This window comes from Fulvia fulva, chromosome 11, assembly GCF_020509005.1.
Source record: "Fulvia fulva chromosome 11, complete sequence".
Lineage (NCBI taxonomy): Eukaryota > Fungi > Ascomycota > Dothideomycetes > Mycosphaerellales > Mycosphaerellaceae > Fulvia > Fulvia fulva.
In genome coordinates, this window is record NC_063022.1 from 1,890,865 (window position 1) to 1,906,413 (window position 15,549).

The 15,549-nt window shown below is 54.9% G+C and overlaps 5 protein-coding genes across 5 annotated transcripts; 3 read left to right on the forward strand and 2 right to left on the reverse strand.

Annotated features, from left to right (window-relative positions):
• Positions 1–576: 576 nt before the first annotated feature.
• On the reverse strand, positions 577–1,114 carry CLAFUR5_12955 (uncharacterized protein; the record flags this gene model as incomplete). The annotated part of the gene is made up of 2 exons (XM_047912103.1): positions 577–900; positions 950–1,114. 2 exons carry the CDS (start codon positions 1,112–1,114, stop codon positions 577–579), a joined length of 489 nt encoding a protein of 162 aa, XP_047768287.1.
• A 78-nt stretch (positions 1,115–1,192) lies between these two features.
• On the forward strand, positions 1,193–5,966 carry CLAFUR5_12956 (Translation initiation factor IF-2, mitochondrial; the record flags this gene model as incomplete). Its single annotated transcript, XM_047912104.1, has 3 exons — positions 1,193–1,216; positions 1,264–5,761; positions 5,815–5,966. 3 exons carry the CDS (start codon positions 1,193–1,195, stop codon positions 5,964–5,966), a joined length of 4,674 nt encoding a protein of 1,557 aa, XP_047768090.1.
• A 116-nt stretch (positions 5,967–6,082) lies between these two features.
• Positions 6,083–7,194, forward strand: CLAFUR5_12957 (uncharacterized protein; the record flags this gene model as incomplete). The annotated part of the gene is made up of 2 exons (XM_047912105.1): positions 6,083–6,673; positions 6,727–7,194. The coding sequence occupies 2 exons, from the start codon at positions 6,083–6,085 to the stop codon at positions 7,192–7,194; spliced, it is 1,059 nt and encodes a 352-aa protein (XP_047768089.1).
• Positions 7,195–7,995: 801 nt separating this feature from the next.
• CLAFUR5_12958 (uncharacterized protein) lies at positions 7,996–8,559 on the forward strand (the record flags this gene model as incomplete). Its single annotated transcript, XM_047912106.1, has 1 exon — positions 7,996–8,559. The coding sequence occupies one exon, from the start codon at positions 7,996–7,998 to the stop codon at positions 8,557–8,559; it is 564 nt and encodes a 187-aa protein (XP_047767719.1).
• A 3,297-nt stretch (positions 8,560–11,856) lies between these two features.
• CLAFUR5_12959 (uncharacterized protein) lies at positions 11,857–12,785 on the reverse strand (the record flags this gene model as incomplete). Its single annotated transcript, XM_047912107.1, has 3 exons — positions 11,857–12,020; positions 12,078–12,548; positions 12,614–12,785. 3 exons carry the CDS (start codon positions 12,783–12,785, stop codon positions 11,857–11,859), a joined length of 807 nt encoding a protein of 268 aa, XP_047767669.1.
• Between the last annotated feature and the right edge of the window lie 2,764 nt (positions 12,786–15,549).

Genomic DNA, 15,549 nt, shown 5'->3' on the forward strand with positions numbered 1-15,549 from the left:
GGGTGCCGCATTGAGAAGTTGAACAGACCACTGCCGCGAGCTCGACTGTCTCGCGCAGTGGCTGATTTGCATAACCAAGCACCGGATCGGGTGCCTTCCTGCTACTGCTTAGCTAGTGGTATGCAGTCATGCACTTGCCAGGCTGATTACAGCATATCGCAAGTCTTCTGCCCTGCCTCTCTTGCGATTCCTCTACCTTCATCGCGCTGCTGCCCAGATTGGTCATTGCAAGAAATCTGTGTCCACATGCAATATATGTCGTCGCTACTTTTGTGCGGTCTGGTGCAGCGAAAAGTGACTCGTGGTCTCACCTGTTGAAGATCTCGAGTGGGCATCAAGCGCTCCGGCAGTGCGATGCTGTCGTTCCCCATGACTCGAACATTGGCCAACCCAATAGGCCGCTCCAGCGAAGAATGGATCACAACCTGAGCAGTTGACCATTCCGAACAATTTGTCCAAATCTCATGCCAGGCTTCCACGAGGACAGGTGACCGCAGCAGTACGATTTCCGCGCATCTTCGCCATGCCACCACCAAGACAGTCTTCTTCCTCAATTCATTTGTTCATCCCCTCCAATCACTTCAGCCTCACCATATTCGTCAGCCTCCTCTTCAAGTTCCCAAACCATGTCCGGTGCGGTAGCTCCTCCAGCTCCTGCTTCAGCGCGGTATAATGCTCGGGATTGCTGTCCGGCTTCAGTAATCGTTGCTGCAGGCGGAACTGCTTGGTGAATGCATTGTCGAGGAGCAAGTATGCGGCGTTGACCTCCTTCTCCTCATCGCGGCAGGGTGCTGGTGGGGTTTGGACACGTGGTTGAAAGATCTTGGTGAAGGACTTCTCGGGGCGGAGGACGTCTTGTGGCCAGCGCGTGAGGAGGCGCGCGTAGTGGGCGGCGATGGTCTGAGAGGTGGTTAGTGGTAAGGGGGAGATCAAGGGCGTAGATATGTACCTGGCGAGACATGATGTACGATAGTTGCGAAGGAGTGTAGGTGTAACGAAGAGCAGATGTCTGTACATGGATGTTCAATGGCATCGTCATGGATGGTGGATGGACAACTTTTGGGCTCGGTCTCGCATCAGGCACACATGCAGGCTGCAGCACATCTCCCGGCATCTCATCTCCATCGGGAAAGCAGTCGTGAATTCTGGTCCATCATCTACTCGTCCATCCTACCTGTGCAGCTGTAATCTAATGCGGAGACAACGTGTCTTGAGGGTCAGTGATGAAGGGACATTGATGGGACATTGATTGACACGTCCCAGACATCCTCGGCGCAAAGTCTCTGCGTCTTCTGCGCATGTCGACTCGGCATCGAGCCTCTGCCCAGCCAGATCACTCCTTTCGTCTCGACTACAGCACGGAGAGGCATACGAACGACGCCCAATCCCTTTCAATCTGCTGCGCCAGTACCGGCACTCATCAATGACAGCGGCAGCCCACCTGCACCCTTTGCATTCGACCCGACTTCGAGCTTGACGCAGGCCGAGCAGCAGGAGAAGGCGAGACGGCTAGACGCCCAGCGGCAGCGGCAGCGTCAAGCAGAGGAACAACAGGCAAAGCAGCAGCAAACCTGGCAGGCGACCGAGAAGCGGCGGCAGCCTTCAGGAGGCAATGCATCGTCTCGTTCAGGCCAACTTGGCCGAAAGCAGCAGAAGGGAGACAGCTACAGGAAGGTTGCTTTCCGCGGGGTCCAGGAAGACGCCACAGAGGATGCTGCTCCAAGTCCCGCAGGACGATCCCTTGGTCAGGCCATGCTCAGTGCTCAAAACGGTGCCGCCCTAAGCCAAGATACTTTCAAGAGGGCAGGGCAGAATAGAAAACAGGATCCATCAGGTCAGGCTCTGGTGATCAAGAAGCACCACGCAAAAGATGAGCGTGGTGCCCCGCCGAGCCAGGCAGACAAACAGAGCACTACGAGCCGAAGGAATGACAATGCTCGCCGTGATGCAAAGAGCCCTGTCGACCGTGCTCCAAAGAAGGTTGCGAATCCATTTGCCGCGCCGGCAAAGAAGGACACTTCACCCGCTGAGAAGAGGGCGACTTCAGGATGGGGCATGGGTGCTACTCAAACAGTATCCACAGTACCCGAAAAGGCGGTGGAAGGACCGGAGAGGGGATCTGTCGTCTGGGATGATGGTGTAGACCGGCCACCGAATCCTGCGATTCGAGATGTAGACGACAAAAGCCGCCACGAGGTCCTGCAAGCCAGACCAGCAAGAACGCCGAACGCAGGCGGGTGGCACTTCCGGCCTACCCACACTATGCCGGACGAGGAAGCAACAGGTTCTGGCCGAGAGAATCAACAGCCATCGAATACACGGCAAATTGAGAGCAATTTCCAGGGAGTAGCGGCTCCTAAGAGTTCTGGCGCCTCTACACACCAGACTGAACCAACGCAGTCATACCCGGATCCTGCTGAAGTACAGTCAGCTAATACTGGCTCTTTCGGATACTTCGAAGATGCATCGCTGGAGGTAGAGTCCGAAGCGAAAGAACAAGCACCGCCGTCTATTCAGGAACTCGTTCGCGACGATATTGTAGAGCTTCCTGCTCAAATATCGTCTGAAGCTTCTCCCAGCGCTTCACCACCAACTATGGATTCCTCGAATATAATCCATCGTGACGAAGTACCCAGTCATACATCAAGTCAGCAAAGTGACACCACGCCCCCTACGACATCTGATTATGGCGAAGATGAGCTGCGGCGATTGCAGCAAGAGCTGGACGACGGCGAGATCACCCAGAAAGGCTACGACAAGAGGCGAGCAGTGATTGTGGAAATGCAACAACTGCATCGGGATTTCGACGACGGCGAGATCACACAAAAGGGCTTCGACAAGAGGCGAGCAGCCATCTTGGCACGACAAGGTATTATCGCACCTGCGCAAGCTTCCACAGGCAACACTCAGAGTCGACCCCAAATGCCTGACACTGCACAGGGAAGTCGTGGTACCCAACAGCAAACTGATGCCCCGTTCGGCCTGGGCCAACCTCGCGCGCCAGACGAGCAGTCTGCACGGCCACAAGAGCACACCGCGCACAGCCCGTCTCCGCGTGAGCTCGCAGGTACAGGCTACCGTATCACGCCTTTTGACCCGAGTACACTACAGCAGCAGACAGACCAGGATCAAACTGCGGATTGGCAACATCTTCGACCCAAGAAGGACTCTTCGAAGGACGCAACTTCTGAGCAAGCTCAACCAACGCAGCGACACGAGCAGCCACAGAATTCCACTCCGCGACAGCCGCGGCAACGACTACAAGAAGACTTTTCAGATGCTGCCGTAGATCGAAGCTTCAATGCGTACAGGCAGAGCCGTCCACAACGCCAGGCTGGGGCACAGGACGTTGAGCAACGCAACAGCTACGAGTTGTTTTCCAACACACGGCGAGAGACACGAGCTTGCGCTCGCTGTGGCGAGATCGGTCATATCGCCCGATTCTGCCCAGATCCACATCGCAACACTAAATGCCATCGATGCGGCCAGCTCGGCCACATGGCAAGTGTGTGCCCCAACCAGCATGTGCGGGCAATTCGTGATGCTGAGCCGCGTAGAACTGGGTTTGAACGGCGAGACTTTCGACGTGAACAGGATGCCACAGACCAGCGATACGCACCAATGTTTTCAGGGCCATTTGGCGCGGCAGGTCGCTCCACTCAAACCGATGCAAGCGAAGCTGAAGAAGGTTTTTCTCCATCCCGCGAAAGTCGCTTCACCTCCGCTCAACCAGAGGTGATCGACGAAGAGGATGATAAGAAGGCAAGCCAGGCGTCCCGTCGTGCTCAGAAATGGGCTGATGTGGAGGCTGAGCCCGAGACTAACAAATATGCCGACCGCCGCAAAGGAAAGCGCAACAACAGAAGAGAATTTGATGAAGACGCAGACGACGATGAGGGTGCCCGTGACGTTTATCGAGCGCGCAAAGCTAAGCGTCAAGCCGAAGAAGAAGCTGAGACTCGCAAGAAGGACAAAGCTAACAGGGAGAAACGCCAGGCGCTCAAGGCCCAGCAGGCCACCGCCATCACGCTACCAGAGTATGTCAGCGTGCAGCAGTTGTCACAGCTTCTTGGTGTGAGATACGAAGAGTTCGTTGAGCGGCTTGAAGAACTCGGCTATGATGATGTCTTCTCTGGCAAGACCTTGAACTCGGAAACCAGTGGCATGATCGCTATGGAGTACAACTTCGAGCCGAATTATGACGTTGGTGCTCGCGAAGAGGAAGAGCGAGACTTGAAGGCGAGGCCAGAGGTCGAAGACAAGGAGTTCCTGCCTATACGTCCACCAGTGGTAACAATCATGGGACATGTCGACCACGGAAAAACAACGATCTTGGACTACCTACGCAAGAGCTCTGTCGCAGCTGGCGAAGCAGGCGGTATCACGCAGCACATTGGTGCTTTCAGCGTGCCCATGGCAAGCAGTGGCAAGACTGTGACATTCCTCGACACTCCAGGGCACGCAGCCTTCTTGGCGATGAGACAGCGCGGCGCGAATGTCACTGACATTGTCGTTCTGGTCGTTGCAGCAGATGACAGTGTAAAGCCGCAGACGCTTGAAGCCATCAAACACGCCAAGGCTGCTGGTGTACCGATGATTGTTGCCATCAACAAGGTCGATAAAGAGGAAGCCGATATACAGCGCTGTAAGCAAGATCTCGCCCGACATGGCGTCGAGATTGAAGACTTCGGCGGTGATACTCAGGTCGTCTGCGTCTCCGGCAAGACTGGCAAGGGCATGGACGAGCTGGAGGAGAGCGTAGTCACACTTTCCGAGATTCTGGATCATCGAGCTGAGACGGATGGCAATGCTGAAGGATGGATCCTCGAGGCCACCACGAAGAAGGCCGGTCGTGTTGCGACTGTGCTTGTCCGTCGTGGTACACTCAGACCAGGTAGTGTCATCGTCGCAGGCAAGACCTGGGCTCGTGTCAGGTCTCTTCGTAATGAAGCTGGCAAGAAACTCGCTGAGGTCGGCCCTGGAATGCCCGTCGAGGTCGACGGATGGAAAGATCAGCCCGTAGCCGGCGATGAAGTTCTTCAGGCACCGAGTGAGCAGAAAGCAACAAGCGTTGTTGAGTATCGCGAAGAGGTTGACGAACGTGAGAGAGCCGCAAAGGACATGGAAGCCATCAATGAGGCCCGACGAATCCAACAAGAGAAACACGAGAAAGACAAGGCAGCCGAACAAGCCACCAAGCGCGCTGCCGCTGCCGCTCGAGCTGAAGGCCTGGACCGCGAAGCAGACTCTGCTGCAAAGGAGGCAGACGAAGAACAACAATCTGGACAGATGATCGTCCCCTTCATCATCAAAGCTGATGTCTCAGGGTCGGCCGAAGCAGTTTCGGCGTACATCATGTCCGTCTCTAACCCTCTGATCGCACCACAAATCCTCGCATCGAATGTTGGCGCCATCCACGAGTCGGACATCGAGCTGGCTCATGCTGCGTCTGGCAATATCATTGCCTTCAACCTTCCTGCCGACCCGGAAATGCAGGCTCTTGCAGAGAGCCGTGGTGTCAAGGTACTGGAGAACAACATCATCTACCGTGTCCTGGACGATGTCAAGGCTGTACTGGAAGAAAAGCTCCCACCCATGATCACGCAACGCGTCCTTGGCGAAGCTGAGGTCGGTGCTGCGTTCGAGATTGGCGTAGGTGGAAGGAAGAAGATCAAGATTGCTGGATGTAAAGTACGAAATGGTTCTGTTGGCATGAGGAGTCGTGCGCGTGTGACGAGGGGTGGGGAGAAGGTTTATGACGGTGAGTTTGCAATAGCCAGTGACGCTGCTGCATTGATGCTAACATATGTCAAGGTACGATCACGTCCCTCAAGAACGTCAAGAAAGACGCCCAGGAGATGCGCAAAGGCACGGAGTGTGGTATGGGCTTCGATGGGTGGGAAGGTTTCGAAGTTGGTGATCAGGTCCAGACTTATGAGGAGGTCAGTGAAAGGCGGAAGTTGTAGGTCTCTGCTCTGTACATATAGATCAGCTAGATGGGAGACGTGTACATATGTGATTGTACAGAATGGTTGTATAGCGCCGGCCGCGCTTGCCTTGCGTAGAGCCAGCGCCTTTGCGTATGCTTGGACATGGATGTAGGTGGCGAGGGAACGTGCGCTCCTGCTTCTACTTTCTTGCCAGTTGCCACAGCTTTTGCAACAGCACAACACCAACAACGGGCGCCACAGTCCACGACCATCACCATGCCGTCCATACACACATCCAACACGTCAGAAGACCGACAACGAGCACCACAGCCGGCGACAATCACCATGCCATGCCGTCCAGAGAACGCACATCCGAAACATCGGACCCAAAGGCACGCTCACATGACAGCCCCAGGGCCCGCCCTCGCGACTCACGCCGAACAGCCCTTCCACCTGCTCAACCTCCCACTTTGCAAAGCTCAGCCTACATCTTCATCGCGCAAACACTGTTCACCAAATCACATACCGTCACATACAGACTGCCAGCACACCCTCGCCCAACACTCGAAAGACTCGGTGACTGGTTCCGTTCATTGGACGCCTTGTATCGGACACATCTTCGTGGCGTCTCGGTCAAAATTGACGACGGGTGGATGTCATCCTCCGAGTGGGCTAATATGGCGTGGGAATTGTGGAAGGTGGCTGACAGCATGCCAACCTCAACCCCCAACACCGAGCAGAAGGTATGTACAGTGCACTCATTCTCAATAAAGACATGTTCGCTAATGAGCTACAGCCGTTCCAACTCCTCGATCTGCCGCCCGAGATCTGGAGCGATATTGCAAAGCGCATAGTCGACAACCTTGACATCGTCACCTGGAACGACATCATCTTGAAAAGATCACCCGCCGCGCCTGCTGTAGCTCAGACATGTCAGGCACTCCGCACAGAGGTACTGCCGTACTACTACAAGAACAAGATCTATATCAGGATGACTAGCGCAGACACGGAGAGAGGTCTGACGAAGGTGGGAGACTGGTTCGCTAGAGTGGCTGAAGACCATCTGAAGTACGTCGGTGGTGTGGTGGTCAGAGATGTCACTCGAGTAGAGCGCAACCCGCCTTTAGGAAGGTTGCATGAACGCGACTCCCATGTATGGAACGAACGTATTGAGAAGCTTTGGTCATCGTCGATTGGATTCGAGCTCGTCTTGTGGAGGGAGGTTGAGGGTGAAGACAGGATCTACGATGTTCAGTTCTGGTGACGGACTTGGCCAGAAGACTGATCCGAAGCTTGGCCGGACAAGATGGTTACAGCATGACTACCGAGCTAGACTGAGACAGTTGACAGTGTTTGAGACGGGCGGTCCGAGGGCGGATATAAATCAAAGTGGCGGGCTCTGAACAGCACCCGTCTACTTAGTGCTGCAAAAGATTGACCCATAGGCGTTGCTGAACACCAAGAAAAGTTGCATCCGACTCGTAAGTACGCGCTCTATCGCATCGAGGAGTTTACTTAGGCCGAGCGTGCTATCGTTAGGCTACACAATTAGCCTCTAGTGCAGGGACCGACCTGGAGCTGCACTGATGACGGGAAGTGCAAGCTGTGCCAGTACGGTATGGGGAGACCTGGACAGATGTGTCCGCAACTGCCGAAGATCCCAATCTGAGATAATGTCAGCGTGGAAGAGGAGCACGCGGCCGCAGATCTTGGGCGGTAGATACAGACTTTGAGCCGACATAGCCACCGCACATGACCTTCATTATGCCTCGAGTTCTCTGTCGCAATCCTCGCCCGTTTATGAGCGGCCACATCTGCGCTACCACGATCCCGCTGCTTTCATAGCAAGTGAATGCCGAAGTAGTGAACAGCTAGTGTGTCAAATGCGAGACCATCGAGTAAGGTTGGCATTCATCCGTAGCATGTGAACCCCCGAAGATGAGCGGCTTAGCGTATAACCCTCCCCCCCCCCATTCTCCCTCTTCGACAATCCTAAGACCGGATCTCACAACTCTGGCCGCATCTGCGCTTACTTTTTTGACAGCGCATTCTCCGGTCCGACACCATGGCGCAGGTCCCAGAGCTCACAGAGCCACACTCGAACGTCCACATCGACTTCGAAACCTCCACCGACTCCGAGACTGACTGGTCCGATTCCGACTCGGAGGAGAAACCCACCAAGGTAAGCCTACGACTCGACACTACAGACATATCAGCTACTAACACATCCCACTCCAGCCCTTCCGCCTCCTCGACCTCCCACAGGAGGTCTGGACCCGCATCGGCAAGTACGCTATCCAGAACACTCGCTCTCCGCCGCGAACTCCTCCCCCACTTCTACCAGACTCGAGTCTCGATCATGTGCGAGAACGTGGACAGCGAGCGGAGGCTGAGGAATGTAGGTGCCTGGCTGACCGCCGTGAAGAAGGAGCACCGACCACACATCCGTGGCGTGCAGGTGAGGACGAAGGAGTGGCAACCAGATGAGAGCTATGCGGAGGAGGCGTGGGCGTGGGCATGGGCCGTGTGGGTTTGGATGGGGAAGTATGGGCTGGAAATGGAGCCTGAGGATGGCGAGGTGTGCGAGCGGGATGAGAAGGACATGGTGTGGAATATCAAGTTCTTGTAAAGGACTGTGTCGGAGAGTAATGAAGGAGAGTGGCGACTTCAGTGAATGAAAATATGTGCGCTTGTGGCACACACTATCGCCGATCCTCACATGCACGCCTGCGAGGTATTATTGACTGAAGCCGAAGATTATCTACTATTCAGGACGTATAGCCACATCACCTCATCGCTGAGCCAATGGCACTGTAGTACACAGCGTCATTGGGAGCATACAGACAAGCATCGTGCATACGGTACGCCCTCAATGCAGCTGCGATGCATGATGGTAGTGCATCAATTCATAATGAATCGTGAAGTTGGGTCATCTCGGCACATCGGGCCAAGATCGCCAGCCGGATAAGGTATATTCGTCCGTATGCCAACCCTCGTATTCGGCAGCACTACTGTAGCTTGAACATCAGGCCCTCCAGCCCTCAGGAGGAACCTATCGAGTCCTCTACAATGTCTCTGTACAACTCATCTCCAGCAGCACATCCTCGCCATCGGCCGGGCCTGGCATGATACCTCCGGCGTGATTTTTGTTATCACTCTCCTCCATACGCCCTGTACATGGAGCATATGTACAGGCCACGTCATGCCATGGAGAGGATCTGAAGCCCTGGGCACTTAACGAGCGATACCGGATCGACAGCGCCAAGCTGGAGCGTCAAGGTGGAAAACAACGGCTCTTTCTCGTTTTCGGACGCTACCTGGACAACGTCACTCGTGAGGATGCTCGAGGCGAACTCAATGCGGCCATCACTGTGGACGCTCTAGGAAAGTATACAACTTACCAGACGTCTGTCCGTCCGCAGTGTTACCAAAGCAGGTATATCGGTTGGCAAAGAACCACAAGTGGCATCGTGGCAGACCTCGATTTCACGCCAGCTATTGGAACTCTGCATATGACCATTGAGATCAGCTCAGCTCTGCCCAGCGACAAAGGCTGCTTGAAGTTCGACGTCACGCCTGCTCTCTCCAACAAAATCTCAGCCGCACTGATGTGGACTCCACTCGCCTTCCTCCATCTTCATACTGCTCGTCGACGCTGCCCGCGCGTGGCAACAGGTCCGCAGCCCTTCAGGCACAACCAACCAGGCTTCATACATGTGTATGGGGAACGACATCATCAGCTACCTATCGCACCTGCGATTTGTCTTCTTAACAAGTTGCTTGAGCTTACAGTATCCCGGCTTCTTGCAACCAGTAATCAGCAATTTGCATTGGTTCTCACTCTTCAACAAAGGACCTCTCACGCAGGGAAGAGTCTATGCAGGCGTCGTTGACGGCATCTACGAGGTCAATGGAACGTACGGTGGCACTTTCGGATTTGAGCACATGCACCAGATCGTGGGTGCTCCCATGACTGCAGACACGTGGTGGAACTGTCTCATTGCTCTGTCCGTCGTTAGCGGCCTTGCGGTCAGTCTGTACCAGATGTCACGCGTCTTCGCACAATGGCTGAAGACCCATCGAACGTCGAGCAGTCACAACCTCAGCACTGGGGTCGACTATGTCCTTCGGGTTGTGCTGTCGTGCTTCGCGTTACCTCTATGCTCGATGGCATTCTATCAAGTCAACTACGCAAAAGTGTTACCAATACAGCACACGGCATCTGCCATCGGCGCACTCGCTGCAGTTTTGGCGGCGTTCGTATGGCTCAGAAGACCACGCGTGGTCTGACGGCGCTCCATACACTAGGTCAGACTCCCGAAACGAGAAGTCGTGCCAACACGGTCCCAAGGGAGTCCTCGATGCGGTGTTCTCGCCAAGGGCACCATCGATATCGATTTCGGACTTCAGATGGTGCAGAGCGATGTTGTCTGTCGAGTCAACTGACACTGGGAAGTGGCCACTGCTCGCCTGTGAGGCAGATGCTGGAGGTACTTTCGTACGCTGTACGAAAGCCACTGACTCGGTGTTCTGATGGCTCTCGTACACTCGCATGAAGCTCGCACGTGGTGCACGGAAATAGCTAGAAGCATCTTGATCCGGTTTCGAAGGCGGACTTGACCCAATAGTGGGCTCTGCGCTGCTGCCGATGGAGCTTGAAGATTGCGCTGGTGAACACAATTCGCCGAGGCTTTGCAGCTCCATCTCGACCACGACTTCTCGTTTCGGGAGTCTGACCTAGTGTATGGAGCGCCGTCAGACCACGCGTGGTCTTCTGAGCCAGGCAATAGCCCCAAGAAAACTTTCCCATCACGATCTGCTGGCGTCTGGACTTCCATTACGTCTTGAGCGTCAGTACTGTTAAGTCAGGGACTTCGAGTCTCCACGCCGTCGGCATCTACGCCGAAGCAGTCTGGCTTTCAGGTGTTGCGTCCTGCGTTGGCAATCAACCCGGCAGAGGAGCATGACAATGGTGGTGTGTCATCGAGAACTGTTGACAATTTGAAAACAGCAAGCAGTATAGTGTCAAGACAGTGCTCATGAGCTCAGAAAGTACCTCCCAGCAGCCCATTCTCCCACATCGCTCGTGAAGTCAGACCCACCTGATGAGCCATGTCACTACCTTCGCGAAGGAGCAACCCTCCGCGACGATGATGTGGCCGACACAGTCCGTCAATCACAGCTCAGGTCTGCGGTCCCATCGCGGCTGAAGCTGAGATTACCGCAAGGATTTGTCTATGCTAGAACCTGGTACAGGCGCCCCTGAAGGCTTGCCCTGTGAGCTGGGGGATCATGTCACGGTGATCCTGGGAAATATTGAACTTCTTGTTGCCTCATTTCGGTGTCCAGCTTGTCAAAGCTGGACACCGAAATGAGGCAACAAGAAGTATTGACGTCCTGTCGCGGCGGGCGTATGGCGTGATGGGTGATTTCCATGCAAACAGAGGGACGCTGGTAGCGCGACCCCGCCTCGATTGTGCCTCTGCAGCTCTCGCTGCCCTATGCACAGTGGTCTGATAATGCTGGTGATGATGAGGCTGAGCAGAATGGATTGTCACGGTGCAGTCATCGTTGTTCTCGAGTCAATGCTCGCGGCGTAAATGTCAGTGCATCGTGGACAGGAGCTAAGAAGGCGACGGAGACAGAATAAGCAATACATAAATTATGCTACGTCGGTCCGGCTTGTGTATTATCAGTCAACCGTTCAGGTCATTACAATGCGCCTCCCTTTGCAAAACCCAGCAATCGTAGAGCAACGAGGTGGATCGAGCTTGCAAACGAGGCCGCCGCTCTCCTGGGTCGTGCGATGCCGGAGTTAGAAAGAAACCTGTCGCGCCTCCATCTGGTATAATTGAGGGCGACTCTAGACATTCCGCATCTTCGTCCCCGTGGTGCTGTACATGATTGACGACGATGGCCACGAAATTTAGAGGGTGACTGGTGCGCAGACGCCCTGGACGTTGAGGAGGGCGTGGCCGTTCCCGCTGTCTGTGACAGGGCAGCAGGCGACGGAACCGGATGAGCAGAGGCTGCTGAGAAGGTCGAGAGTGCATGTTGGGCCGTCACCGAGAATGCCGTTGAGCAGACCACCTATTCATTCTGAGTTAGTACACTGTGATGTGGATTGTTCATGTGGGTAAGTCTTACCGAGGAGACCACCTCCACCGTTGGTGTCACCTCCATCAGAAGTGCCTGACTTGTTACAGCATCCTGCTGCGTGAGGACCGTTGCCGTTTTGCGAGACGCTGTTGCAATTGTCGCCGATCTTCTTGAAGTGCTTCCTGAATGGGCCAGGTGGGAACTGGCTTGGGTCGACGGGGTAGCCTGGGTAGTGTGGTGGTGGGACGGCGTAGCCTGGGGGCGGTGGTAGGCAAGAGGGGCAGCTGCCGTACCTGCTACCGCCACCACCACCGCCAGATCCCCACTTCTTGCCACCGTATCGTCCGGCGCGGTGACCGCCCCAGCCACCGTTGCCGCCGCCGCCGCCTCGGCCACCGTTGCCGCCGCCGTGTCCTCGGCCGCCATGTCCTCGGCCTCCGTCACTGTCGCTGCTGCTGCTGCTGCTTCCGCCACTGCCGCCGTTTCCGCCACTGCCGCCGTTTTCGCCACTCCCGCCTTCTAAAGATGACAATGTTACTATGTGCTTTGACATGCAGGAAGATTTGCGTTCGAAGTATATTTACCATAGGAAGGTGGGGCGACGTAGACCGGAGGACCTGAGTACTCGTGTGGGTGGGGGTGTGGGTCTGAGCCCTGATTGTAAGAAGGTGCGGCTACGCCGCCTTCTTCACCGGCCTCAGCGGCGTAACCCATCGCGGCAGCGGCCACGAGGGCGAAGAGTGTGGTAGTCTTCATGTTGTTGATGAGCAATTAGCTTAGCGAATGACTGTGGTGAGTATTCAAAGAATGAATGGCTTTTCTTCTTTGGTTTGTGATTTGGTGGAAATGCTGGTTGCTGATGGAGGATAAAAGAGGCTCGTCAGAGAAGCATATTATATATCTCGCCGCTTGGAGCCGCATGAGCACGTGAACAGGAGCCGGGGCTGGTAGACTTCCCCTCCCATCCAACTCATTCCATTCTGAAAAGTCAATTGTAGATAGCGCCATGTCGTTAAGATTGGCCTGTCCTACTATCCGTGCAGGAACGTGTGGACGTGATGCATGGCAACTGCCTCAGATGCTTGCAGTTTCTCTGCACGGCGAGGTCCGCTTCTTGCTGTTTCACCGCATCGTGCCTCGTTCATTATAGTCTTCATGATCGTTGGCAGAGTTGCTCTAGACTGCTCAGGCGTTCACGATTGTAGACACGCATACTGGACTTGGTGGTGGCATGGCAGCCCCTTCGCACTGTGTGCCAGCCTGCCCATGCCCTGCGTAAGGCGATGGAATTTGGGCACTGATTCGCCAGCCAAGGACTCTGCCCGATCGCTGGGTGTGTCTCGGTGGTGAAGTACGGTCATGGTTTTCGAGTCAGGAAGAGCCCTTGAGCACAATTACCTGTTCCAACAGATGTCCATGTTCGAGTTCCGAGTGTCACTTGACAAGGCAAGCAGTCTGCTGGCAAAGCAAAGTGTATTGGGACCCTGACCCATGCTCCCGGGATCTCCAGCAGCCTTGTGTGGTGGGTCACGTCCAGAAAAGGCAAGGTACGCCTGTTAATTTTTCTGGTCACGTATAGGGCCGCCATGTACCCTGTGAAACTCACCGCATACAGACGTGCCTAGGGTGCGATGCAGGCCCGAGTGCCCAATCATATAGGTGATTAGAAACTTGGGTGGCCTTCAGCTCAAGCGTTGTACAAGGTGCGTTGGCAAGCCAGACCTGTACCATCTTCTCATATTCCTGCAAAATGACGAGCAGCCTTGGCTAGGATACCGCTCAGCGATGAAACAGACCTTGGCATCTAATACCAGCATCATGTGGATACAGCAGCATATTGCTTGAGGCCGGGTGAGGATTGTCGTCGCCGTGGGGGTGGTCCAAAATACTGGCTCCGCCACAAACAGGTAATATGGTGGTGTGTTCGTGGGCATGCCTGACAGGAGATGTCAACATATCCCTGGTCGTGCAATATCGATAGTTCATGCCTCGGCCAATACCTTGTCGTCAAAGCCCTGGATATGAGCATTTGAAGCTTTAAATACGACGGTCGTATCGAACTTCGACATACTGCCAGACACGTCCCCCAAGTACGAGGTTGCATCGCATGGTCTCGAAATTGCGATTCGTATGGTACTCCAGTCTCGAGCAGGTCGCAGTACGGCAAGTGCAACCACTGGACCGATCCTGTCCATAGTGTTTGATGAAGTACGCCAAGTTATAGGTCCTCATCGTAGGTCTGGATTACGGCGTAATGCATCTGCCACAGGGGGAAAGAACATCGTGAAGATAATTCTCGGACTCTGAAACGATATATACGTCTGGTTCGCCGGTCCATTCGAAGAAGCCGTGTAAAAGCCAGATCAAGATCCAGAAGCAGGTAGTTCCAGGCCTCAGATGTGCCTCTTCGAAGCATTTGGCCGGTCAATATGGCGCACACCGCACAATTGTGCTAGCTGGAGCTGCCAGTGGAGTGCTACGGCGCGTGGATCGCGACGTCTCAAGACCTCTCCAGATGGTTACGGCGGTTGCTCCATGCAAGGCCTCAAGCATGAAGGACTTTGTTGAGTGAGTTTGCCACTGGTTTGCCACACAAGAGACCTTAAGCATGGAAGGAAGGACACCGAAAGATCTCAGAACATCTTGACGCTGATTCCCGGCCTTGTCGAGGGCTGATTGGCAGTTTGTAGCCGAGCATAGGACGACTTTCGAACCCGTCGACCATGGACTGTACCCTTCGCTCGGCCTTCACGATGATACGGAAGCCGCTCGAGGAGAATTTAGCTCATCACACGAGCTTAATATCGCAGTTTCCAGTGAATAGATGGTGATTCCGTGACCGACAAACTCTCCAACGGCCAGACGGGTGGTCCTGACACATTGTGCTCGTCACTTGCTCGGAGGAAAGGGCGACTTTATACGGGCGGCGTTTCCAAGATACGGCATCTGGCGCTCCGTTTCGAAGGCCAGCTTATGTGATTTCCAGGCGCTGAAACGCAGCTTCAGTCTCATCACATGCGCGTGGCGGCGTTCGAGACGACCTGCGAGGGTCAGATCCTTGCATCTGGAGCCACACGAGCGCTCGTCGAATCATCGGATAGAACCAGCTGCCACCTTGCGTGGAATTGTGAGGCTGCCGCGGATGTGTCGCACTTGCTGTATCAGGTATGCGATGCAACGCGTCCGATGAAGTCGGCTGCGGCGCGCGGATTGGTACATGTATCAGCTACGATGATGTATCTGCGAGTGAACGTGGACGGTCCCATGTGGTGCTGATGTCGCGCTACGACTTAGAGGACGTTACGACCCGAAGCCGCGTGTATTGTTGACACATCGCGATGTGGTGCAGAAAACACAGTCGCGACTGCACTTTCACGCCGACAGGGATCGGGGTTCGAGGAGGATGTGGACGAACATGCAGTGCTGTCATGTCACTGTAGCTTGTTTGTCTGTTTCCTAGCTCATGCACTCAGCTCATCCCCAGTGCCCACAGCAAGCCGAGCAATTGTACTCATGTCTC